Source organism: Salmo salar, chromosome 06 (genome assembly GCF_965601325.2).
Source record: "Salmo salar chromosome 06, fSalSal1, whole genome shotgun sequence".
NCBI lineage: Eukaryota > Metazoa > Chordata > Actinopteri > Salmoniformes > Salmonidae > Salmo > Salmo salar.
In genome coordinates, this window is record NC_138296.1 from 66,670,362 (window position 1) to 66,698,287 (window position 27,926).

General features: G+C 42.0%; 3 protein-coding genes and 1 pseudogene across 6 annotated transcripts; 3 read left to right on the forward strand and 1 right to left on the reverse strand.

The window, feature by feature from the left end:
* The first annotated feature begins 1,274 nt into the window (after positions 1-1,274).
* On the forward strand, positions 1,275-6,608 carry ttll2 (tubulin tyrosine ligase-like family, member 2). The gene has a single exon (XM_082976876.1). It carries the CDS (start codon positions 4,722-4,724, stop codon positions 6,582-6,584), a length of 1,863 nt encoding a protein of 620 aa, XP_082833002.1. The 5' UTR covers positions 1,275-4,721; the 3' UTR covers positions 6,585-6,608.
* Positions 6,600-27,750, reverse strand: si:ch211-140l13.3 (uncharacterized). Of its 4 annotated transcripts, none has more exons than XM_014205155.3 (20): positions 27,318-27,748; positions 26,467-26,859; positions 25,409-25,505; positions 19,903-20,094; positions 15,114-15,261; positions 14,832-14,931; positions 13,405-14,683; positions 13,120-13,237; positions 12,729-12,864; positions 11,551-11,766; positions 11,235-11,363; positions 10,566-10,697; positions 9,762-9,822; positions 9,596-9,681; positions 9,381-9,485; positions 8,708-8,812; positions 8,386-8,526; positions 7,994-8,078; positions 7,767-7,887; positions 6,600-7,598 (listed from the first exon to the last, which is right to left on the reverse strand). In XM_014205155.3, the coding sequence occupies exons 2-20, from the start codon at positions 26,773-26,775 to the stop codon at positions 7,409-7,411; spliced, it is 3,750 nt and encodes a 1,249-aa protein (XP_014060630.3). In that variant the 5' UTR covers positions 26,776-26,859; positions 27,318-27,748; the 3' UTR covers positions 6,600-7,408. The 4 variants fall into 4 exon arrangements, 3 of the variants coding, with proteins under 3 accessions (XP_014060630.3, XP_014060628.3, XP_014060631.3); XM_014205153.3 differs by having other exon boundaries at positions 11,229-11,363; XM_014205156.3 differs by lacking the exon at positions 11,235-11,363.
* LOC123743473 (12-(S)-hydroxy-5,8,10,14-eicosatetraenoic acid receptor) lies at positions 18,370-19,217 on the forward strand. Its single transcript, XM_045720812.2, is given in 4 exon segments — positions 18,370-18,499; positions 18,502-18,546; positions 18,549-18,802; positions 18,804-19,217. Coding segments are annotated over 4 exon segments (576 nt in total). The 3' UTR covers positions 18,951-19,217.
* Positions 21,300-22,194, forward strand: LOC145879745 (12-(S)-hydroxy-5,8,10,14-eicosatetraenoic acid receptor-like; annotated as a pseudogene).
* Positions 27,751-27,926: the final 176 nt, after the last annotated feature.

Genomic DNA, 27,926 nt, shown 5'->3' on the forward strand with positions numbered 1-27,926 from the left:
ATAATCATACAGACAGTGATAAAACATTGAGAATATTGCATCCATGACAACAGCATTGTCAAATGTACTTGGCCACACTATGGCTATCAGCATATGTGAGATGCTTTTTACAATAAAAATGACGTGAAACCACATTCATAATATCCATGAAGTTTAATAAGAAACTTACTGTACTTAGGTAACTCATTAAATCCATAATTTAATACTGAGCAGATATTTAAGGTTAGCACTGGGCTGTAAGTATATGTCTGTTCCAGTCCAAAGGATCGATCTTCAAGTGTCTGCAAATGTGTCTGGATATAGAGGATTTCATAGATTCTTAGTGTTTTTGTCATTAACTGATCCTTCGTTTTTGAGGAAAATGGGAAGAAATATGAAAAACGTACGTGTTGTTTCTTGTGGATTACTGGTGATGTTCACAGCAACTGGAAGTCTCTAGAGCCTGCAGGTAAATATCCCATAACCAATTATATCATATGTCAGAGTCTTTGAAGGTGGTTAGTCAGTAGCACATCTGGAACTACTAAGACAAACCTATACCAATAGGTTGTTTTTTTATTCATAGGATTGCATTTAAAGTAAATATATTCTGTTAGTAAATCCCAAATGATGTTATATTGTTCAGAATAGTTTGAACTCTGAGGGGATGGGAGTTGCATCAGTCAGCATTGCCTATTCGTGCATTATCCTGTCCTCTGTTTCTCACACCGAGCCTTATACGATACTTGGGCTGCAAATAGACTATTGTTGCAGCTATGTGATCTATACAGTTTGAACCTTCTTTCCAGAACGGTATGATGATATTGCCCTCAGTGAGCCCAGTCATACAGTATGTCAATTCAATCTAACAAAGACTGTAAAGAGCTTTATTTTGCAAAGAGCAGCTGCTTACTGAGCTGTTTTCTTTCAGGGCAAGCCTGATCCCAGTCTCAGTGATCATTCGTTTGGGAGGATCTCCACTGTGGTCTGCTGCCAGTACATATCTCACCACTACAGGCAACCTGTAGGCAGACGACAAAACAAAAAGTCAGGACGTAGTCAATCACTACTTTGGGATATATTTCCTCTTGTACCAGTTGTCTTCTGTATGGGGAAATCAGATGTCATCCCTTATATTTGGCCAAGATACAAGCACAGATAACTAAACCTTTTAACTACCTGTGCAGTGTTCATAAATGTTATATGGCTTACCATAAAACTGCAGACAAATAGATGAATTATCAACTTCCCATAAAGAGATTGTTATGCACGCTTCTTGGAGGGAACACAACACCCTGCTACACTCAACTTCCCGTGGAGTGAAAGAGGTACGGGACTGCAGGTGGAGTGAAAGAGGTACGGGACTGCAGGTGGAGTGAAAGAGGTACGGGACTGCAGGTGGAGTGAAAGAGGTACAGGACTGCAGGTGGAGTGAAAGAGGTACGGGACTGCAGGTGGAGTGAAAGAGGTACGGGACTGCAGGTGTGGGTAAGGATGACTGAGACAGAATTTTACCGTTAACAGGGAATTTACTCCTTCACACAGTAATGTTGGGAAAAGGGGCCTGGACGGAACCAAAGCAAAAGAAAGTAAAAGTTAAAGTGCCCCTTATCCTACCTTACCTACCTAACTAGCACCAGCTGGCGCACTAACCAAAATACAGGGGGATGGTCCACCCAGGTCTTACCTTGTGTGCATAGACAGAGTACATACTATGGGTATATGTATGCCCGCAGGCCTCTTGCCTATGCACTCCCAAGGTGCCATCCCCTTCCCCCCTGGGAACAAATGAAACAGAATAATACAAACGTAAGTAGACAATTCCAATAATCATAAACACTGCATCCTATTGGCACACATATACCTCAGAAGCAGCGGCTACAAAATACTTAACAAAACCTGTCTCTGAGCAACAAAGAACATACCAATAAGCTCTGTCTGAGCAACAAACAATACTGGGGCATACACAGAAACTCTTTCACTGAGCAAAGGAACACTGGCTTTTACACAGCTGGAGAAGGAGTCTGTAATTGCAGACAGCTGTATCCCCTGACGAGAGGGCGGGGTCAGCGCCAATCTGCAATGGGGCCGACCAATCAGCTGCTTGGGGGAATCCAGGAAGCCATTTCCTGAAATACATACACATACATACAAACCCACAACAACACAGAAACCGGGGAACGTAACAGAGATTCAGCTTCATATCCTTTCTTATTGTGTCTCGCAGACATGTGACCTGTCTCTCTTTCCTTACAGTGAATGTAACTCAAGGTGAAGCTCAGCTCTGTGGAGTGTCCAGTACTGGAAGCTCTAGTGCAGTAATTATAAACTCCACCAGACCTGATGACAAGTCTGTGAACACTGTCAGGCTGCTGCCTATGTGAGCTGCCCTGTAAAAATGTAAACCGTACATACAGACATTACATCATAGGAGGACATACCTTATGTTTACCCCACTGTAACCGTATCAATCATATGTCAATCACTGAAACAATCCCCTCCTCTCGCGCTATACAAACATCACAGCAGAAATATCTACTGTATTTTCTGCTGGTGTTAACCTTCTGGCAATGATTCTGGTGGCTGCATTCCTGGATAACATAGACAGCAAAAATAAACTGGACTCTAAGGGCAACAAAGAGCCCTTATGTACTGTTTTTCTTGACACATTCAAACAACTTTGAGATAAGAGACAAGTTCTTCTCATCCTTTTGACCTCATACATTGATCTGGAGGTGGATTTCCTTACTGCGGACTACACCAGTGTAAGTTACTACGCACATTTACGAAACACAATCCTTAAAGCTAACAATAGTAATTAAAACATGTTTTAAAATCACTAAAACTAAGACATTTGTTTTGTTCAGGAAAAACCCTGTATCTGACCACATTATGTCACTTTTTTTTTAGAGTTAAGTCACATGTGCTTTGGGGATACATTTTGTTGGCTATGTAATGATTTGCTTTGGTGGCACAACTTACTTTTTGGGAAGCTGTCACAATACATTGGAAGAGAAACATTATTTCATTTGGTAAGGGGGGACAATGTAAACACCAGATGATACATTTTAACATATCAACAATCACTTTGATTATCCACTTCTACTTACGGTATTAGTGTAACTCTCTTCCAGCTTCAATGACACGCAGCCCTTATCCTGGCTCTGTTGTTCTGGAGGCCTCACGCAGACCAGCTGCCTGTGTTATTTGTGTTTCCTGCTGTCTGGGGCAATGCAGATGCTGTATGGCAGACACAAATCAAGGGCGAGTTACCCTTTTCCTGTAGTCATGATTGCCTGACCATTATTAATGTGTGACCAACTTGGTATTGAATCCAGGTCACCAGCATGCCTCAAGACTGTTAGCTCTCTGAGCTAAAAAAAACTGTGCTGTGCATTTATTCTGGAAGCTAACAGTTTTCAGACAAGGTTACTGACTTGTCCATAGTTCACTGAGCCACCGATGTTATAACTTTTACCGGCTGTTCAGATGGAACAAAAAATGTAAGATTTCTTTCCATTTTTCAGCATTCTATGGAGTTCTTTTTTATGACCAGAAGGAGGTAGCATTTGCTAACTATCGACTATGGGAGTCAGTGGGATTTGTAGTGTTTTATGCGCTCAGCAACTTCATCTCTGGAAATCAAGCTCTACATCCTGGCTGGAGTTCTACTTGTGGCAGTTGTACTCTATGGTGGGGTGGAATTCAAACAGAGAAGAAATTCTACACAGAGGGGGAATTTAAGTCCAAACCATAGAGGGACTTAAATCTTAACTGTATTAAATAGACAATGTGGAATACAGCTCTCATGTAAATAGATATGTATGGTGTGAATATTACGAGAAATATACATACCATTTTTTGTATGTAAAGTAGAGGTTATATGTGTAGCGGTAGTGAGGTCAACATGGTTCTTTTTACATGGTTTAAATATTGTATTATTGTCTGTTAACTGATGCTACCCTCTACCAAAGTATTTCGGTATGAATGTGGGTAGAAAAAACAACAACTTGAACTTCATGTATTCAGTATTCACCAGTAAAAGTGGAAGTGGGAAAAACTTTATTTCGGTAAAAATCGTTGAGGCTATGTCTTCAAATGTCGGCTAATTGACTTCAAATATATCGATTGTTACTGTAGGCTACATTGAATCTGAAAAACTGACCTCCACCCGTCCTGCTCGAACCACATGATAGGCTACACTATCTTTCGCGCGGTAGTGGGTTCTCCTAGCAACACAGATGACCGGCAGGCGTGAAGGTCTTAACTTAATAACACCCGCAGAACTGAAGAAAGCTCGGGACCGAAGAGATCTCTCATCAAGGTAGGTAGAATGTAAATACGATATTGGACAATTTCAGTGAGATGTGTGACGGTAATCGAGGTTCATTAACCATATGTTGAATTCTAAAGCCCATGTGTGAAGCCTGCTAGCCTGGTTGGTTGCCACTGCCAGTCTCTGTTTAGCTATTGTCGCCTATTGGCGCATGACACGTAGTAGGAGTGGAATGTTATAGAGAATGGTACCCAGCACAGATTACAAAGAGTTGATTGCATAGGAACAAAATGATTTGAATTGAATTATTTGATTTGCAATGATTGTTTTCAATTAAAATGTATTCACAAATATTTTATAAGCAAAGAGCAATTTCTAAGAAATAATTTTGCTAGGACTGTAAGGCAACAGTTTACCTTCCAAGTTAGGAATAAACTGTGACTCATTTTGTACCCTCATCAATATAATGATACTGTTGTTTTTTATTGAAGGATCAGACTGTTGCTTACCTGGTATGGCCGCAGGGGTGTGTGGCCCCGCACCCCTGGTGTTCCGGCTACACGAGGGAGCCCCAGAGCTGGTGAGAGAGGTGCTGCTGGAGAGAGGCTGGGAGGAGTATGACGAGCAGGGGCAGGAGGAGGGAGACTGGAACCTCTACTGGCGCACCTCAGCCTTCCACAACTCAGACTATGAGAACATACTGCCATGGCAGAGACTCAACCATCACCCCAAGACTGTGGGCATCACCCGCAAGGATTGCCTGGCCAGAAACCTGAAGAGAATGAGAGGGACGTTCGGCTCAGGTCTTTACAACTTCAGCCCGACAACTTTCATCCTCCCCAATGATTACACCAGGTTTCTGGCAGAGTACACCAAGCATCGTTTGAAGAATGGAGGCAGGTCGGGGTATTGGATCTGCAAGCCAGTGGATCTATCAAGAGGCAGGGGCATCTTTATCTTTGAGGACATCAGAGACTTGGTGTATGACTCCTCAGTGATCGTTCAGAGATACATCAGCAATCCTCTCCTCATCTCAGGGTATAAATTTGACCTTCGGATCTATGTTTGTGTGAAAAGTTTTCAGCCCCTCACTATCTACATGCATCAGGAGGGATTGGTACGCTTTGCGACTGAGAAATACAATTTGACATCTTTGGACAACATTTATTCTCACCTGACCAACGCGAGCATTAATAAGTTTAGCCCCTTCTACACAACAGACAAAGAGAGAGTGGGACAAGGATGTAAGTGGACTATGAGTAAATTCCGCTGCTTTCTTCATAGCCAAGGTATCAATGAACTGTTCCTCTGGCAAAAGATCAACAACATTGTCACACTAACTTTGCTCACCATAGCCCCTTCCGTACCTTCCAGTCCCAACAGTGTTGAGCTCTTTGGGTTTGACATCCTAATTGATGCCAAATATAAGCCATGGCTACTAGAGGTTAACTACAGCCCTGCTCTCACCATCGACTGCCAAGTAGACGTGACAGTCAAGAAAGTACTTCTCAATGACCTGGTTGATCTGATGAACTACAAGTCCATGGACAGTGTTAGACAGAGAGGATATCTCAAACAGAAGTACAAACGCCCCTGCTATCTAGGCAGCCAGTCTCTGCAGTCCCCAGTGCTGTTGCTCCCCAAGTCTATGTGTGAGCACCACCCAGCAAACAAGAAAAGTAACAGCATCCACTCTACGTTTTCTGACAGTATGAGATACTTTCCATCAGTTGAGATGAACCGGATCCGCTCTGCAAGGAATTCCATAAGCAACACCAAGGGCTCGGCTCTGAATCCGATACTCATCCCACATTCAAAGACTGCAGCTGTAACTGGAAACAGAAAGACACATCCAGTGCTCTCACAGATGACAGAGGCCATCCAGTGGTCTGAGGTTACAGACGTAGAGTCAGAGTTTGATGACAGAAACCTGTCAACACTTGTTAGCCCGTGGCAGGCCTCAAGGCAACCAGCCGGGGGCTGCTGTAAGCTACCTGCCATTCACATTCAAAAGTACAAGACTCCTAAATTCCCATGGGACCCTAAAAGCCAAGATGAGAGCACCCCACCACTCCGTGTGGGAGACTTCATACTGACGTTTCCTTTTAATGAGGTCACACTGAAGGCGTCGTGGGACAAGCTCAACGTTAAGACTGCAGTCCACGAGGTTCACAAGCTCATCAGCCAGCTAGCATCAGGTTGTAGCCACAAACAGAAGAGAGGGAGGGACAATGAGTTGGATAGATGCAAAGAGAAAAAGGATTTGGGGTATTTGTTTTGGGGACCTACGAACCCTCCTCTGCTTAGTGAGTGCCACTTGTCAAACTAACTGAGCAAATGAACATTTTTGGAATGAAGCTTTTGGAATCATTTATTATTAGCACAGCCTCAACATTAATGTGTACAAACACAAAAGTATACAGTATCAACACACATGGAAAAGCAACCTTGTAATTTGTCCACAATTTAAAAAAAATTATGTTTTGTATCTATACTGAACAAAAATACAAAATCAACATGCAACAATTTCAAAGATTTTACTGAGTTACATACATATAAGGAAATCAGTCAATTTAAATGAATTCATTAGTCCCTAATCTATGGATTTCACATGACTGGGCAGGGGTCCCACCCACTGGGGAGCCAGTCGCCAATCAGAATGAGTTTTTCCCCACAAAAGGGCTTTATTACAGACAGAAATACTCCTCAGCAGGAAACCGGGACCAGGTCAGTAAGTTATTAGCCCTACCCTACATGTCAGCCTTGTTGTTTTAGAGGCAAGGGATATGTGGGGACCTCATGAATAATCTGTAATTCTGTGCAACATAAGAATCCTGCTGACACAAATGAAGAGGTCAAGAAGGTTATAACATTGCCATGCAAAAATAAGGAATATATTCCTTCAAGAGAGCAGTATGGACATTCAAAGATCTCTACAAAATAGTTTCAACACAAATGTATTGTATTGATTAGTATTACTTATTTAGTGTACAATGATTTCTGAATAATAAACATACACAATTTAAAAATGTCTGTTTACACACAAGCACCTATGAAAATGATCAAATATGCCACAGGAAAATAGCTACAGTCAAACACAATGGAGCATTGCTAATTTGGTATAAAGGCTTGAAAAACATAAACATATGTTCTTCATTTCTTGTCTATTATGATAATGCCATCCTTGTCCTTAATGCGTACTCTGCCCGAGGGGAACTTGGTCTCTTGCCTTCCATTAGAATACACTGTCTTCAATGTTCCATCAGGGTATTCCCTCCGCTTGTACTGGGACGTATGGATCTCTCTTTGGCCATTGTTGAACTCCACTGTTTTCTCCCCACTTCTACAGTTTCAGACACACACACACACACACACACACACACACACACACACACACACACACACACACACACACACACACACACACACACACACAAAATATAAAAATGCAGCAGTTGTTAAGAGTTTTACCCTAAATAAAATAGAACCAAGTACTGTATGTGTATCTTACTCTGAGAGCTTGACCACTGTTCCATCTGGGAAGATGCTCTCCTCTCTGCCGTCAGGATAGAGGTACTTTATCGTCTGGTCTGGGAAAACGATCTCCCTCTTTCCATCAGGGTGGTGTTTCTCTACAGACAACACGAATACATGTTTTGTTATTTGTGTCTATGCCTGGTCACCCTGAAAATTGGCCATGTAGGGAATATCAGATTAGAGCTTTGTTAAAAATATTACCTATCTGCTTGTTTGGAAATTGCAGGACCTCCAAACCAGTTGGGTATGTGGTGTGAGTTGTCTGTGCATCAGCATAGTAGTACACCTATCAAAGAGAAACAATGGAGTAATAAAAAATCCCCCACAGCGCCTTTGTTATTGTTTTTATTTTGTTAATGAAATGAAGAAGAGGAGCATCCGGCAACGAAGTAAAAAACAACGCATGACATATTCTGCTGTTCTATTACGTGTGCAATGATGTCCGAGGGGATTTTTTTGTTGTTTGCAGTAATTTCTTTGTTGTTGTAATATCCCAAATGGACATGGCAGTTTCACCAATTAAGGATTCAAGCTTTAAGGCATTAGTTACAGTTTAAATACTGGCATAGTCCCCAGTACGACATATTACTCACCACTTTCCCATCTGCCAGTATGTGTTTGACATCTCCATTGAAGAATGTGACAGTTACTGACTTCTGGTCAGCAGTGATCTCTTTTCTAGTTCCATTGCGGAATGTAAATACACGCCAGCCATTGGAGAGAAGTTGTTCTATCTGTGTATCAGAGCAATATCATGGCATGTTGACACATTATTATTGTTTCACTGTGAGTGGTAACTCTGTGAGTGGGATACTTTGGAATTGCTGAAATGAAACTTTAATGAAAGGGCAGAAAATGATATACTTCATACAAGTACTCATTCAAAGAAATTACAACATAGGGGAATTTTCCTACCTTACCATCTGGATAGTGTATTTCTTCACACACGTCATTGTTTATGCCCTTGTGTGTTGTGTGGGTGGAGTTACCACTCATCGCTCCTGGATTCAAACGTGGTTCCTGTAATAACAAATTAGGGATTGTTAAAGCTGTCCAATATGGTCCAAGACCTTGGCAAGAAACTATAGTATCTCAGAAACACAGCCATCCAAAAAGGTAGCCTAGCAGTTAAGAGTTTTGGGACAGTAACCGAAAGGTTTCTGGTTCGAATCCCCGAGGCGGCTACAATAGGTGAAAAATCTTACGATTTTAATATTTTTTATTTCACCTTTATTTAACCAGGTAGGCCAGCTGAGAACAAGTTCTCATTTACAACTGCGACCTGGCCAAGATAAAGCAAAAGAGTGCGACAAAAACTACAACACAGCGTTACACATGGGATAAAGAAACGTACAGTCAATAACACAGTAGAAAAATCTATGTACAGTGTGTGCAAATGAGGTAAGAGTGCCCTTGAGCAAGGCGCTTAACCCCAATTGCTCCTGTAAGTCGCTCTGGATAAGAGCGTCTGCTAAATGACTAAAATGTTTGAAGTGAGCAAAATAACAATCTACCTATGTAGAACTGGTTATTTCAGTAACTTTAGTTGATTACTTTACACATCAGAACCTCTGCTAGGCTTCAATACCCTGTGTTTTGACTCTGAGCTGGAGTATTTGCTGACTGCTGGTGTGGCGCTCCTGCTCTGTCGACCTTTCGCCTCCGTCTCCTTTTCCACTGACCGACCCAAACCCTGAGGACAGCGAGAATTAGTGGGCTATTTCATAGTGGTTGTTTGTTACATGTAGCAGTGTGTTACAATCGACTGATGCTGTCTGAGGACCATGTTACAGACATATGTACCTGATCTCTGTTGCTCTCACGCTGCTTTAAGAGACAGTCATTTGTGTGATGGGTGTCCTCAAAACTGACTGAATTTGATGAAAGGCCTGTTGTGAATGAAATGAATATCATTTCCAAATCAATTGATTGAATGTATAGTAAGCACAGAACAGACTAGAGTACTTACTTAAGGAGGCAGGTCCCCAATCCCTTGTGCTTTGAGCATTGGTGGGATAGTTGTGATAAGGCTAAAGAAAGAATCAAGTCACATGATAATTATAAACACTAGCCCTCTCATTTCATGCTTCTTATGAGGAAGAGATACAAAGAACATCCGTTAGTCTAAATTCTTAATAAGGGACATTAGGCTACTGTACATTTTCGTTTGCAATACACAATATGTTTAGCTGGCCTTGATGACCTATGAAAGCGTCACATGCAGTTTTAAAGACAACCTTTTGTCCAGTTTGGATGAAATTGCATTTTAACTGTGCTTGTTCCATCTATTATTGAACCTTGGTTCAAAAGTGTTCATACATTATGAAGAAGGAAAAACTATTGAAAAGTAAAATCAGGTTTTAACACTTAAGATTCTTAGAATTGGCAATGAGTATATTCATTACACAGTATAAATAATGAATAATGGGCACAGTCACTAATCTGACACGGCCCATTGTAAATCGCTATAAATTATTAGTGGGGTGCTTAAAGACCACTTCAGAACACATTTTATACTTGATACTTATTACATTTAGCCTAACAAGCTGACTGCAGTCAGACAGGGACGTCTATCTCTGACAAAACTTGAGATAAAATACAACATATACCTCTAAAATGGTAAATGAGCTGAAAATACAATGTCAGGTTGATCTGAATCACATGGAATATATAGTACTGTACAGAAATCAGTTGCCTTCAGGTTTCTATGTTTGTTTTAAACAGAATGCATTACTTGATTGTTTGCCAGACTGATTATAAGATTCATACTGACTGTGTCCATTTTACTGTAAGCTGTACTCTTTTGGACAGGTGGTTTGTTGAATGCAGGAGTAGCACTTCTGCTGTGGACGACTGAAGGAGCTGGTTCAGAAACCATATGTGATAATTTTCTTTGTTCAGGAATCTGAGGAAAAAATATCCATATTATAGACACATTATAACATCCACTATTCTGGTTGATGCCCCTCTATCTACTGTATTAGTGTAGTTACTTCAGGGAATGTTGTGAACTGTTCTTTCATAATTGAAAAGGTTGGGACTAGTGTTGCAAAATTCTGTGAACTTTCAATAAATTCCTTGGTTTTCCCAGAAATCCCAGTTGGATGAAATCCGGAATCATCCAACCAGGATTTCTGGAAAACTAGGACATTTATTGAAATTTCCCAGAATTTCGCAACCCTAGTTAGGACTGAGTGAGATAGAAAGGGCTGATCTTAGATCAGTTGAGCAGGAAGTAAACCAGCTTTGTTTGATCAATGGAAAATGATGAGCACAGAGGGGAGCTGTCGGTTGGTTTCTGTAAACTTTTCAAATGATTTCTGCCCAAATATACAGTTAAATCTCTTAGAAATACAGCCCAAAGCTATTTCCTGTTAGGATAAAACTGCGAGCCTCATGGCTTTCATATGGTGTGTAGCTATACTGTATACAGTACCTGCACCTTGGACTCTGCAGCTGGAAAACTGCCAACTGTTGACCTTCTGGCTGGGTTTCCACTGTGACTGGAAAAACTTGAAGATCTCCTCTCCCTTATCCTCTGACTAGTAGCTCTATGAATATCCTCAGACACCTGGGCATATGGATTATATACTGATAGATAATGAGCGCTACTGACACTTTGTCACTAGTAGATAAGAGAAGTGTTACAAGTTATTGTATTAACTGACTTAAAGTATGGAATGGGTTAGTAATGGGTTATTACTCAGGGTTCATGGGTTACTCATGGGTTATTACTTAGGCACAGTATGTCTTCTTACAGCGCTCTCTGCCCCTATGTGAGATGCAGTGACTGTGTCAGGACTCCTCCCTGCCACTTGGTGGCCGCGTTCAGGAGCACTGAGCTTGTCACGCAGCTCCACATTCTCTCTGGTCAGGGCTTCCACCTGGTTCTGCAGCAGATGATGAGCCTGGGACCAGTGGGACTCCCTCTTAGAGAACTGCTCCTGAAGAGCTAGAATCTGCTGCCTGAGATCCTGAGCTCACGCGCATGCACACACACACACACACACACACACACACATACACAGACATGAAGACACCCACGCATGACACACACACACACACACACACACACACACACATGAAGACACCCACGCATGAACACACACGCCACACACACACACACACACACACACACACACACACACACACACACACACACACACACACACACACACACACACACACACACACACACACACACACACACACACCCTGGATGAGAGTGAGACAAACCAACCAATACGGTGGATATTTGACTCATGTTCACAGTTTGGAAGAGTGGGTGTTTGTTTATAAAGCTATACGTTATAAACTGTTACAGATGTGGGATCTTAATTTGACCAGTATTCTTGTAGCAAAATAATCCTGCATGTTTTTTGTACGTTTAGTCCATAATGTTGCTTGTTCGGTAGTTAGGCTATTAGCTGGACAAAAGTAGGCTAATGAAAGTGCAATACTGTTAATATAACCGTGCGTTAGAGCGGGTTTTCAGCGAATTTATGGAAATCACAAAGCTCATCTGCATTTCCTGCGGCGCAGGAATATTCGCAGCAACAAAAGAGTGATTAAATGAAGATCCTTCATCAGTATCATCAGGTCAGGACAAGCAAAGGGGATGCGTTTGATTCAGTCATAAAAAGGTAACACTGTCTTATTCACACCTTATGAGACAGGAAATGCATCGCTCAGTTCCATGTTAATGTTGGTCAGTAGGAAACTGATAGGCCGTGAGACAGAATGCACCTGACTCCTATGACGCTCCACGACTTATGTGCACCTCACGGACATTCATTACTCACTCACAAATGACGTTATATAGATACCAGCTGGGTGACATACAGTAGGTTGTTTTAGGCCTCAAGGCTTTACGAGATTCTGACTGACAACTTTGTTTTACTAAGGTCTATTAAGATCAGTCACATAATGACTTTACCTGACCATCACCAACGTCTAGTTTAGGAGAAAACGGTTGATTCTTCAACACTTGGCCTTCTGTATGGGTGAATGGGGATCCATAACTGCTGTGGTGGCCATCTCTGTCACAGCACTCTATTTGGTCCATTCTCTTTCTGGGTAAAACCCACATTTCAGTGGAAATGAAAGAAAAAATGACATTTCTGATGAAGAACATGATAGGATTCTGATATTGCAATTCCAGAAGTGCTCAAATTCTTTATAATCTCGTGGATCTCGTGGATCATCAGTGGTTTTACATAGTTTGTGTTTCATTTCTCCAGCACGTCATCACAATCAGATACGGCACAGACACCTTTTCCGGGGCATCACATTATGAAAACTAACCAAACTGTCTCTGTACATTTTACCTGAGGAGTTCCATTGCTCTCTCTTGTTCCGTTTTCATCTTGTCCAACAAATCACGATTCTCTTCTGCTTTTATTCCAAATAGATTATCGCTGTGTGGCTTTGACACGGTCTGATTTGCTTGAAGGAAGTTAAAGTGACTGTTAGTAGAGAGAAGACCTCTTCAAAGAATAACATGTCATGTAGCATGTAAACTGGTATACATTAATACATGATTCATGTCTGTGTTCTTCATTATAGCAGTTCAATTACATAGTGAGTCTAGCCAAAATAAACAGTACACTCACCTCGCTTGGACCCCTGGTGATGTCTGCTCTTCACGGTCTCTTTAGTTCTAGATGTTACTTCAGGGACCATGCTGGGTTTGAGCTCTGCAGAGGGACGTTTTGACTTTATGTCTGTTCCCCTGCTACTCCCCAGTGGCAGGGCTCTCTCTGTGCTTGTTTTCCTTGCAGACTGTGGGTATAATGGACGTGGTTCTGTCTTGTGCCAGTTTATGTCCCGGATTTCTGTGTCACTGTCACTGCTGGAGCAGGAGCTAGATGGGTGGTGGTGGTGGAGAGTGGGTCCGTGGGTGGGAAAAGGTCTGGAGGGCAGGCTATCCCCAGCCTCGCTGGGGGCATCGCTGGCGTAGTCACCATCGGACAGGTCCAGGTTCTGGTCCTTGTGTCCAAGCCGTGGGGGAGACGGGAGGGTGGGCTGCTGGTGGCACTGAGAGTTAGGGTTGTCCTCGTCCTCGTCACTGTTAGAACTACTCAGAGATAGGAGAGACATCACTGCTGTAGACCCGCTTTGAGATTTTGAAATATTGGTGAAATTGGAGTGTGTGACATTTTTCCCATCCGCAGTCCCTGATGAGACCGGCCCATTGTCAGTGACTCTAACTATGTGGTCGTTGACTGTCTTGAAGCCAACATTTACTGCCTGAGCTTTGACCTTAGGTTGGCCCATGTTGTTTGCCTGTGTAGTACTATCAAAAGGCTGCAATGCCAAATGTGGCTCCTTCACCTCAAGTTGTTTATGGACAAGGTCCCTCATAGCAGCATACACATGATTCTGTGACACCACCTCATCACTGAGCTCCACGGAGGTCAAGCACGGCGATCTCACAAGCCGTTTACGGGATGTTGTAATGCCCAACAGATCTCTCCTCTCTCTAGTATCAACACTAGATGCAGTGTTTTCAGTGGCCTTGCTTTGAGTATTTTCTCTGGGCTTTGGTGTCCTCTCCTGTCTGGCCGTTTGATTAACTCTGTTGTCTCTCTCTCGTGTGGCAGGTCCTGTTGTTTTTTCCAAGGACTCAGTCAGAACAGGGCAGCTCCTCTGGGAGATCAGTAAAGGCTTGACCCTGGGTCTGGTCCTGTCACTGAGCTGCAGGGAGGGGGCTGATGAGCGTCTCTGCTGGCTGCCACAACTCACCTTCCTGGGCTGCTGGCTGAGGGAGAGGGAGGCTCTTCGCCAGGTCTTCTGCTGCACACTGTTCTTACCCCTCTCTATCCTGGACCCGCCCTCCCCTTTCTTCAGGAAGTATCTCCTCCCTGCGACTCTCCTGGCCTCCCTGCTGTCCTGAAAAGGGACCAGCTGCTTAGATACAGTAGATAACTTATTTTAGATGACATGAGTACAAAGTGTACTGAATAGATTATGTATAATGGTCAGGGCAATGAACTACTCTGAAAGTAGGCCATATGCAAATCCTCTATGCTCTCCATACCTGCTTGTTGTTTTGCTGTGCATATTCATCAACTTTCAGCTGTTCCTCCACAAATTCCTGAAATGTTTTCTCTCTCTCTTTGACAGCAGGCCTAATGGGTCTTCAATAGTGTGACAGGTCAGTTAACGTATAGAAAAATGGTATGGAATATTAAATGACCACAACTCACTTGTGGATTCTTCACTATCATTAGCTGACAGTAAAATATGTGTATGTGACCAATAAAATGTGATTTTTGATTTGAAAGGTGATACATGTTGAATAGAAATATCATTACAGTACCTGTCCTCTGGGTTTCTGGATGGCTGCCTACGTGTCCCAAATGGGCTGACAGTACAGTCTTCTTTGTCTTCCCCCTGCTCTGCAGCTTCCTCTTTGATAGGAGAGAGGTTCCTCTGCTCTCTTCCATCTTTATTTGGAAGAGTGCTCTCTATAATTCACATGATAAGATGAATCACATATCAACACAATTTAAATTCTGTATTAATAAAAAAGTAAAGATGGACAAAGTTCAGTACTGACTTCTGGGTAAACTTGTTATGTAAATGAGGATTTGTGTACTCAACAGAATACATTTTACAGTGTAAAATGAAGAGAAACAGAACCAAGCAACAATTCTAAATGCCTTCTTACTTTAAAGGGTTGTGATAATTATACTGGAGTTCTGTAACTAGTTCTTGTTAAGGAACCAGCTCTGGATCCAGTTTTGACAAAACACTCCTGGATATTTAAATAAGTTAATAATTTACTCCTGTTTTTCTATAATCATGACGATCTATCAAAAAGCAACTGAATGTATTTGCAATATGATCGGAAACACTTAGAATAGGTTGAAATAGGTAATGTCCTTAATTTGGCTTTGAAAAAAATACCCTGGAAAATCAGTCTGTCATCTCAGACTTATCTGAACTGGATATCGTTGGGTTCTGACTTCTTGAAATGTACTTATTCATGCCACTGAGGGAGAGAGGGGAATGTATAATGTATGCATAATGTATGCATTCACTACTGTAAGTCGCTCTGGATGAGAGCGTCTGCTAAATGACTAAAATGTAAATGTAAAATGTATAACATTTACATTCTGTCAGGATATGTTATCGTTAGCCATCAGGGATCCTATGGGAGGACACAGACACAGTCTGGTACCAGTCACCATGACAGCCGTGAGTTGGGAACTAGTGAGCACTTTGGGGCAGAGGTCAGGTCAGACGAAGTGAGGAAGAACAGATATCACTAAGGTTCTGTCTAGCAACAGAGATACAATGGCTGTTCAGATGTGTAGGAGGAGACTTAGCATAGGAGAAAGAGTTAAATATCAGTGCTTGTGTGAATATGTTTTTGTCAGTTCAGATGTTTGATCCTTTGGGAAGAATAAACTTGGTTTAAGCTTTCATAGTGTCCGTCGGGTTCTTACTCTGGTAATTAGAACCTAACAATACTAAACTGCAGAATTAGTTTAAGGTTTGTGGGTTGCAAACCAAAAAAATAACACGCCAAAAATAACACGCCAAACTCCAGCTCACAGTTCAAAAGTTTGGGGTCACTTAGAAATGTCTGTAACGGTCGTCGTAAGGAGTGGACCAAAATGCAGCGGGTATATTGATAATCTTATTTATTGAAGGAAAAAATACTTAAACAAAACAAACAACGAAAACAGTCCCGTAAGGTGCACAGACTATACAGGAAACAACCACCCACAAACACAAGTGAAAACACACACAACTAAATATGGCCTCCAATCAGAGATAACAACAACCAGCTGCCTCTAATTGGAGGTCATTGACAAAACTAACAGAAATAGACAAGCTAGATAAACTCATAGAAATAGATCATCTAGAACATAAACCAAAAACCCCGAAACACACAAACCAAACACCCCCTGCCACGCCCTGACCAAACTACAATAACAAATAACCCCTTTTTCTGGTCAGGACGTGACAATGTCCTTGTTTTTGAAAGAAAAGCCATTTTTTTGTCCATTAAAATAATATGCCTCACAAGTCCTCAACTGGCAGCTTCATTAAATAGTACCTGCAAAACACCAGTCTCAACGTCAACAGTGAAGAGGCGACTCCGGGATGCTGGCCTTCTGGTGTTTTGCGGGTACTATTTAATGAAGCTGCCAGTTGAGGACTTGTGAGGCGTCTGTTTCTCAAACTAGACACTAATGTACTTGTCCTCTTGCTCAGTTGTGCACCGGGGCCTCCCACTCCTCTTTCTATTCTGGTTAGAGCCAGTTTGCTCTGTTCTGTGAAGGGAGTAGTACACAGCGTTGTACGAGATCTTCAGGTTCTTGGCAATTTCTCGCATGGAATAGCCTTCATTTCTCAGAATAAGAATAGACTGATGAGTTTCAGAAGAAAGTTCTTTGTTTCAGAAGAAAGTTATTTGTTTCTGGCCATTTAGAGCCTGTAATTGAACCCACAAATGCTGATGCTCTAGATACTCAACTAGTCTAAAGAAGGCCAGTTTTATTGCTCCTTTAATCAGAACAACAGTTTTCAGCTGTGCTAACATAATTGCAAAAGCGTTTTCTAACGATCAATTAGCCTTTTAAAATGCTAAACTTGGATTAGCTAACACAACGCGCCATTGGAACACAGGATTGATGATTGCTGATAATGGGCCTCTGTACGCCTATGTAGATATTCCAAAAGAAATTTGCCATTTTCAGCTACAATAGTCATTTACAACATTAACAATGTCTACACTGTATTTCTGATCAATTTGATGTTATTTTAATGGACAGAAAATGTGAATTTCTTTCAAAAACAAGGACATTTCTAAGTGGCCCCAAACTTTTGAACGGTAGTGTATATTTTTATGGGGGAAATGTGGTAAAAACATCATGAACTGTTTTTTCTGCTAGTAAATCTATCCAATTCCCTAGGATACAATCTGCTTCTTGAAAATATCACAACCCATTTGTACAATTTTTAACATTCCCAGACTTCCAGCTAAAAATTGCCTGTAGCTTTACATTTCAGCTCTCTGTGTGTTTAATCAATCAAACATGTTATTTATGACAACCTCAACTGCATTGGAGGTGTTGTGCAACCAGAAGCATGTCCCTGCACTTAATGTACTTACTCCATATAGGAATTCCCCAGGGAGTTAGAAAGATATACAGTATGTAGCATAGAAAAAAGGCCACTTCTCATACACAGATATGTTAGTTTTTCAAATTAGTGAGTTTATGCAATGTTTTGCAATATGTCCTCAATCTCTCATGGGAACAGCTGCTTATCTATTCGTCCTGTGGTGACTTACCTACTCAGGCCTGGGGGGGGCTCACAGCCAACAAGTCTGAACAATTTACAACTGAGTGCTCTGCTGCGTGTGTGCTGGGGGGAATTACTTCCAGACTGAAGTAGAGTCCTTCAGTTTCATCCAAGTCTACACATGAATTTGGAGCTTGCTTAACTACCGTCAAACAGACCTGCTTTTCATGTAAAGTAAGGAAATCTTTGGAGCTGAGTACTTTGGAGGAATGTTCCTTCTTCTGACAGTTTGACTGTAAAGAGGACCGCTTTTGACAATGCATATTGTGGATGACGATCAGCCGAGTAAGAACTGCACAGCAGAGAATCTACCACTGTGTAATTTCTACCCCTCTGTGATGATTGTGAAATTCTTCCTGGCTCTACCGCTCAACCTCTCAGTGCTTTATCTTTTATATTCAAAATGAAGTTCTGGAAATCTAACAGCAACAACATAAAGGGGAGTGGCGGAGTACAGAGGGTGGAACTTGCAAAGCCATGTGGTTCATGCTGTTTCTGAACTGAGGTGCCAGTATCGCCTTCCTGACTGGGATTTCAGTTGATCCTTACTTTAATGTAGTTCATCCTGGGGAAAAAAAGTTCCTTAAGGTCTTCAAAAAGTCTCCTTATATCTCTGTCATCGTCTGGCTACTGCTGCTCCCCCTGACTATCCCAACCATGCTGAAGACCTTTGAGTGCTCTAACAGTTATGGGGTGTAAAAATGACACTCCGGTCGAGGACGTCACTGAAACTTTGAGAGAGGTTGTGTTTTTCGCCCAGATTCTCATCCCTTTCTTTGTGTTGGTCTACTTGTCACGTCCTGACCATAGTAAGATGTTATTTTCTATGGTAGAATAGGTCAGGGCGTGACAGGGGGTGTTTTTCTATGTTTTGTATTTCTATGTTCATGTTCTAGTTGTGTATTTCTATGTTGGTTTTGTTTGGGATGATCTACAATTAGAGGCAGCTGGTCTTCGTTGTCTCTAATTGGAGATCATACGTAAGTAGGGGTTTTGCCCACCTGGGTTTGTGGGGACCTCTGCGTCACGGTTTGTTGTTTTTTTGTCAATCAAGTTTATTTATGTATTGCATAGTTTCACAGTATAAATAAAATGTGGAACGACACACACGCTGCACTTTGGTCCGCTCATTCCTATGACAACCGTGACACTACTGCATGGTCTTTGATGGTCTCATGGTTTTATCCCACATGGATTGTCTCGTGGACCCAATTGTGTACTGCTTAAGCAGCACTAAGTTCAAAATCCTCGACCTGACAAGTTATTGCCCTGTCTAAAAATAGGTGAAAGCACAATCTCGGCAGGAAACAACTCAAATCCAAAACGCAGCAACAATGTAATGCAGCGTACTAGGTAAAATACTTGTAAAAAAATAGGAAATTAAAATGACTGTTTTATGACTGCATTAAGACTATTTGTTCTCATGATGAGGCATTCATGTTAGTTTGCTAAACCAGACTATGATTCACTACTTGTTTCTGATATTGTCATCTGGTTTCTTTAACCAGTGATGTCATCAAGTTAAACCACTCACAATGAGTCTGTTGCTAATTGTCTGGGTCAAATAAATATTCCTCTTAAGTTATGTTTATTTATTTGTTACTACAGTACTACTACTACTCTTGATGAGGCCAATGTTTATACTTTTTTATAGTGCGAGTTTTATTTCTTCCCCCTTTACAATTTTATTGGAACTTGATCAAAATATTTTCAGAACTTCTGCTATCATACCATATACTGCAGTAGTTACAACAAAAACAGACCACGACGTGGTCATCCATACGTCTTACCATGGAGGGAATGTGTCAGAACAGGACCCGTCTTAGGCAGCCATCCATCTCCTGGGGGAGGTGAAGCATAAACGTTTGATTTCTGATTGGACCTCTGTGGGTTGGCAGAGAGACCAGAGGTATCCACTCCAGCAGCCAGAGCAGGCATCAGGCCCAGCCACTGGGCAGAGAGAGAGGGGGATAACAGCAGTCCTGCCGATGAGAAACAGAGAGGGACTTTAGGATTTAAAAGGTTAAATTCCTATGAGACCGAGGAAAATACTAGGTCTTGTTGTTACAAGGAAGCATCGCCCAAGAGCTCCTCTAGTCAACACAGCAATTTTTCTTTATATAAAAAATAACTAAACATTCATTGTCAAGGCCTTTCACTAAATATAACTGGAAAACATTGCATGTTACAAAACAATACTTCAATAATGTAAATAAAGATCATTTAATAAGCATATGAATTTAAAAAAAATCTTGCTTGTATTGCTTTTGACTGTGGAATGAAATAGGTAACTCATCTCACAAAATGTAATTTTTAGTAACTTGGCCCGGTATCTTTAACTCTGTAAGTAAATGCACTTAAATTAAATCTTTAGGTTATGTTCCTTGACAGTTTAAGGCAGGGCATTGACATCTGCTATTTTTATGAAATATCTACATTGGTCATTTCATCGGATAATCACGTTTCCTTAGAAAATATGTGTGGAGAGCCTTCACTATGGACTAAATGACTATTTTTAAATATATGGATTCAAAGTATTTATTGCCATTTAAAACAAAAAATTATTGTGACGCAGTGTTTTTTTTTCTTCATCGATTTATTTAATCCATAACCTGCGCTTTCTATCATCTCCAAACATGTCCTGTTGTAGTGCATTGCTCATTGTATTGCCTAATTGGTGGGAGGGGCTTATCAGCACAAGTGCCTTCAACGTGTAATCAGGGCCTGGGTTTTCTTAACAAGGTGTGTTTCCTGACTGTGTGGAAGAGACATTTGTTTTAGCCACCAGCCATGTGTGATTCATTTGTTAGTCTGCAGTTAAAAAAAATAAATGAAGTACTTTTAACTTTATTTCTCAGTTCCTCTTTTATGCCTTTTAGATGACAAGGTATTGGCCAGCCTGTCACACTGTCTATAGTCTTTATGAGGCTTGCCGTGTCATCATTGTTTTTAGATCAACCTAAGATAAAGATTCATGCACACTTCTGTTCGTATAGATAAGCCCTCAAGCCACACCACCTGATTTTCTGTTCCTGTGGATATGAGATAAAACCAAGAATTTGCACGTAGATTCCTTACATTTTTATTCATGCTCTTGTGGCGGACACAGAAGGAGAAACATTTTATCTTTATTCAAAAGGGGAATAGGCAGGACTTTGCAGAGTTCTGTAATTCTGGCTGAAGAACAATGGATGCGGTCCATCTTCAGAACACATCCTCAAACACTGAGGTCGATCACCGCAATGTGGGGAATCAGATGATGTACAAAGTCTTCTCTAAAGTGATGATTGTGGAATTCACTCTGGCCTTGCCTCTCAACCTGTCAGTGCTCTACATCTTCCTCTTGAAATTCAAATTCTGGAAAACCAACAGCATCTTCCTCTTCAATATTGTGGTGGCAGATCTTCTGCTGGTGATATGCTTGCCAGCCAAAGCCTATCACTTCCAGCATGGACTAACCTGAAGTGAGAACAAGCTGGTCTGTAAGGCCATGCTCTTCATGTTGATTTTAAACTGAGGGGCCAGTATCGCCTTCTTGACTGTGCTCTCCATCGATTGTTGCTTCAATGTAGTTCATCCTTGGAAAAATAACTTTGCCAAGACTTTAAAAAGGTCTCCTCATATCTCTGTCATCGTCTGGCTACTGCTGCTCCCCCTGACTATCCCAACCATGCTGAAGACCTTTGAGTGCTCTAACAGTTATGGGTGTATAAATGACACTCCGGTCGAGGACGTCACTGAAACTTTGAGAGAGGTTGTGTTTTTCACACAGATTCTCATCCCTTTCTTTGTGTTGGTCTACTGCACGGTCTTTGACGGTCTCATGGTTTTATCCCACATGGATTGTGGGATTAGGGAATAAGACCAAGCTGCATCGAGCAGTGTTTCTGGTCACCTCAGTTGTGCTGGTCTTCTCTGTGTGTTTCCTGCCTTGTACCATAGCTAGGATAGATCTGTTGATTGTCAGAATCAAGGATCAACACAATGCTGAGACCATAGCGGTTCAGATCTATGACAGTCTCATGGTTTTATCCTACATTGACTGTTTGCTGGACCCACTGGTGTATTGTTTCTGCTACTGAGGGTTTACAGATGTGTACATGTCAAATAGCTCTCCCTTTCTATTGAGCAATAGAAGATACAATGGTTCCACAGTCACAGATTAACAAAAGGTGACCTCTCCCCCACTGCGGGACAAACTGATTTTATTCCAGATCTACAGTACTGTATAGTCAGTTACAAATGATCGCAAAAAATCTGTACAGACAGGTATGCTTAACGTTAATTTTGAACAATTTTGCTCAAATCAAATCAATCAAATCAAATTGGATTGGTCACATACACATGGTTAGTAGATGTTATTCTTTGTGCTTCAAGATCCGACAGTGCAGCAATATCTAACAAGTAATCTAACAATTCCACAACCGCTACCTAATACACACAAATCTAAGTAAAGGAATGGAATAAGAATATATTCATATATAGATGAGCAATGACAGAGCGGCATAGGCAAGAAGGTATAAAATGCAGTATATACATATGAGATGAGTGATGCAAGATAAGTAAACATTATTAAAGTGACATTATTAAAGTGACTAGTGATCCATTTATTAAAGTGGCCAATGATTTCAAGTCTGTATGTAGGCAGCAGCCTCTCTGTGTTAGTGATGGCTGTTTAACAGTCTGATGTCCTTGAGATAGAAGCTGTTTTTCAGTCTCTAGGTCCCAGCTTTGATGCACCTGTACTGACCTCGCCTTCTGGATGGTAGCGGGGTGAACAGGCAGTGGCTCGGGCGGCTGTTGTCCTTGATGATCTTTTTGGCCTTCCTGTGACATCGGGTGCTGTAGGTGTCCTGGAGGGCAGGTACTTTTCCCTCGGTGATGTGTTGTGCAGACCGCACCACCCTCTGGAGAGCCTTTGTGGGCGGCGCAGTTGCCGTACAAGGCGGTGATACAGCTCGACAGGATGCTCTCAATTGTGCATCTGTAAAAGTCTGTGAGGGTTTTAGGTGACACGCCAAATTTCTTCAGCCTCCTGAGGTTGAAGAGGCGCAACACCACACTGTCTGTGTGGGTGGACCATTTCAGTTTGTCCGTGATGTGTATGCCGAGGAACTTAAAACTTTCCACCTTCTCCACTGCTGTCCCGTCAATGTGGATAGGGGGGTGCTACCTCTGCTGTTTCCTGAAGTCCACGATCATCTCCTTTGTTTTGTTGACGTTGAGTGAGAGGTTGTTTTCCTGACACCCTCACCTCCTCCCCGTAGACTGTCTCGTTGTTGTTGGTCATCAAGCCCCCTTCTGTTGTGTCGTCTGCAAACTTGATGATTGAGTTGGAGGCGTGCATGGCCACACAGTCATGGGTGAACAGGGAGTACAGGAGGGGGCTGAGCACACACCCTTGTGGGGCCCCAGTCTTGAGGATCAGCGAAGTGGAGGTGTGTTTCCTACCTTCACCACCTGGGGGCGGCCCATCAGGAAGTCCAGGACCCAATTGCACAGGGCGGGGTTGAGACCCAAGGCCTTAAGCTTAATGATGAGCTTGGAGGGTACTATGGTGTTGAATGCTGAGCTATAGTCAATGAACAGCATTCTTACATAGGTATTCCTCTTGTCCAGATGGGATAGGGCAGTGTGCAGTGTGATGGCGATTGCATCGTCTGAGGACCTATTGGGGCGGTAAGCAAATTGAAGTGGGTCTAGAGTGACAGGTAAGGTGGAGGTGATATGATCCTTGACTAGTCTCTCAAAGCACTTAATGATGACAGAAGTGAGTGCTACAGGGCGATAGTCATTTAGTTCAGTTACCTTTGCCTTCTTGGGTACAGGAACAATGGTGGCCATCTTGAAGCATGTGGAGACAGCAGACTGGGATAGGGAGAGATTGAATATGTCCGTAAACACACCAGCCAGCTGGTCTGTGCATACTCTGAGGATGCAGCTAGGGATGCCGTCTGGGCCGGCAGCATTGTGAGGGTTAACACATTTAAATGTCTTACTCACGTCGGCCACGGAGAAGGAGAGCCCACAGTCCTTGGTAGCGGGCCGCGTTGGTGGCACTGTATTATCCTCAAAGCGGGCAAAGGTGTTAAGTTTGTCTAACACTTCCTTAAAAACGTTTCATGTGTCTCTCCTCAGGCCGGTGGTAGCTGGTCCACTGCAAGACGCTGAGGTGCGGGAGGTCCCTCTGCCCCCCTGGACATCGGGGGGGCACCGGCGTACACTGTACGGTCCATCCTGGACTCTAGGCGCCGGGTGGGGGGCCTGCAGTACCTAGTGGATTGGGAGGGGTACGGCCCGGAGGAAAGGTGCTGGGTAAGGAGGGGGGACATCTTGGACCCATCATTTGTGAGGGAGTTCCACAACCGCCGTCCGGATCGCCCTGCACCTCGTCCTCCGGGTCGTCCTCGAGGCCAATGTAGGTGCACTGTGGGAGCAGCACGTCGGGGGAGGGTGGGGGTACTGTCACGATTTCCACCAAAGGTGGCGCCTCTCCCTGTTCGGGTGGTGCTCGGCGGTCGTCATTGCCGGTCTACTAGCTGCCACTGATCCTTTTTTCCTTTTCGTTTAGTCATGTCTGTTTTGTTGTGCACCTGTTTCTTGTTTGGGTTGATTAGTGTGGGTATTTATTTTCTTTCTACCCGCTTGTGTCGTGCGGGTTTATTTTTCATTTCCCTGTGTTATGTTTGGGAAACGTTGCTTTTGTTCATCATTAGATTCATTCAGGTTATGTCATTTGGATTTTGTTCTTTTGGTCATTGTTGGACTGTATTTTTGTCCGGTGTCTGTATGAATTTTTGATGGACTTTATTGAACTCTGGTTATTGGAATTATCTTCTCTCCTGCGCCTGACTCCTACACCCATCTCTCGTAGAGAGACATTACAGCGACGGTCCTTATACACACCTTCATTAGTTCAGAAAAACCTGTTAAGCCTGAAAAGATTAGTGCTGCTACAAGATTCAATTCCATGTAGTTTCTTAAATTACCCAACAGAGCATTGTGTTATTGCCTCTGTGTATTGGACAAATCTTAAGCAACCACTGCCTTGGAGCTGACATGATCTTCTTAGTAACTTCAAAAACAAATGATAATCTCTAAACTATCAACACTTCGGAAAGTCCCTTTGGACTAAATCTATTTTCAAGATCATCAAATACAGTTAAATGGACTAAATTAACTTTGCACTTTCTAACAAAATACTACTTTGTAAACATTTCATGCCTCTCCACTGAATTCATTTGTATTTGCTATTTGATGGTCGTTTTATGTTGAGCTCAGTCAGTCAGTACCCACCTGGCCCCATGAGGGAGAGGAGTCTGCTCTGCTCCTGTACAATTCTGTGTAGCTGCTCCACCTGCTGTTGAACTAGCTGCTCCTGTTGCCCTGGGCCCTGCACCGATGCAGACATAGACAACACTCAACACACAGCAGGGTCTGTTGACAGCTTCACCATCACTATGTTATAGCACAACATAAATTAACGTTTATTCATCACATGCACAGGATACAGCACGAGGTGCCTTATTGCTATTAAAAACTCATTACCAATGTAATTAGAGCAGTAAAAATAAATGTTTTGTCATACCCGTGGTATACGTCTGATATACCACGGCTGTCAGCCAATCAGCCTTCAGGGCTCGAACCACCCAGTTTATAAATAGTAATACAACTGGTTGTGGTAGAATATGTACACATAGGATATACAGTATAAATGATGAGGGTGGCAAGTAGCCTAGCGTTTAAGAGGGTTGGACCAGTAACTGAAAAGTTGCTGGTTCGAATCCCTGAGCCGACGAGGTGAAAACTCTGTCGATGTGCACTTGAGCAAGGCACTTAACCTTAATTGCTCCTGTAAGTCGCTCTGTATAAGAGCGTCTGCTAAATGACTAAAATGTAAATTAATGTGCTGTCAAGTATGACTGTTATTTATAAGTAGGTTAATAAAGTAAATAGTGATCTTGGTTGAGCAATTGAACAGTACAGCAGCATTGACAGTGTATGTGTGTGATTATTTGTATGATTAGTGCTATATTAAACTGATAGCCAACAGCGCAGGGAAGCAGTTCACATGAGAGTGCCAGTGTGAATGAAGGTTGCTGTGCTACATGTACACATTGATCAATAATGCTGCTTCAAGTAGAGTGCAGCAAGTAAAATGGGTTTAAGTGGGTAAAATACCCTCAATTCAAGTAGTTTTGAACACAACTGCAAATTGGTATGTTACTGCCATCTACTGGTAAGCAAGAGTGCATGCATCAAATCAGTGAGTTAAAAGCAATTCAGACCCGAAACTTGAAACAAATATGTCTACAATAGTAGGCTACACTGTATGGTTTAAATACACTACTGACCTGCTGGAGAGCTCTCTGTAGCATTAGCTGTCGTGTAGTTTGTAGTGATGAGTTACTGTCTGAGGCAGCCTCCTGTGGGTTTTCTCTAAGAACAGCCTCATGGCTCAGTGAATGGGATGGAGACAAGGGACTAGAGCCAAGCTCAGCTGCATGAGGGTTCAGGTGGGTCCTCTGGTTATCCATGTCATGTGTTCCAGTGTTATGTGGCTCCTGTCGTGGTACCTGGCCCAGGTCTGCCTCTGGCTCAAACGATCCACCTGCTGACCATGTTCTCAGGCTATTGTTGTCCATGGTGATTTCAGCTGACATTATTACTCTCAGAGATGCTTCATGAAATACTCTTGATTATCACCTTCTGTTAACAATGGCATGCTTTTGAGTAATGTCTGGTCTCTGCAAGTTGGAAACAGAAATGTAGGGAAGGTCTTAATAGGGTAATATGGGATAACTTGCTCTACATTTTTTAAGTCATTCTAACAAAAGGATTCTGATTTAAGTTGAGCTATGATATAAATCGAATTAAGTTACAGCTACAAACTTTTTATACACGGAGTGAACAAAATATTAGGAACACCTGCTCTTTCCATGACACAGACTGACCAGGTGAATCCACGAGGGATATTTACCCCACATTACCCGAAATGTTTTACTTGAATTGCTCACATGTGAGGTTTTGCACCATATCCTACATTATATGTGCATTATAGATAGACCTTTATCAACAACAAAAAAGCAAATTACGTTTCTAACTATTAAAAACTTGTTGAGTCGTCTTTGAAGAGATTATTAGTAGAAAAGTCTATTTCCATGAAACAGCAATTCATTTTTATTATAGTAAGATAAAAACGTACCTTTTTCTTTAAATCAAATAAAAATACATAGTTCCCTTCGCTCTGGCGTGTCTCTCCCAAGAGTAAGCTACACTCATCTCATGTTTTATCCGTCGCCAGTGGTTACTGTTACTGTAAACATCAACCTCCAAGGAGAGAAAATATGAGTTGTTTTGTTTAGCCTACCATTAAATTAACAAATTACTCATTCGTTTAAAAGGTCGTATACTATAGTAATGTAGACGGAGAAATGTAGGCTAATGGCTATGGAGGGCTAGGCATACAAAATCTCGAGAACCATATAGTCAAGAACTTTACTGCAAATTTATGGAGTAGCGGTTGAATGAATCCTGTAGTATGGCGCCAAACAATGGCACTTTCGGCGGTAAAAGTTTCAGAAGTTTTTTCTGATACGAATTCTTCTAAGATGGCCAAATAAGGTAGGCTATCTGACATTGGCTATTGGCCCGCAACAAGAGTTTTTTTTTAACATGCAGGTGCAGTCAAAAATATTGATGTATCTATCTGTCATGCAGCCATGTAATGTCGTTTCCTCATCCCGCCAGAGAGAGAGGGAGAATAGGCCTAATGTGAAATACAATTCCTACAACTAATAGTATGGTATCATTA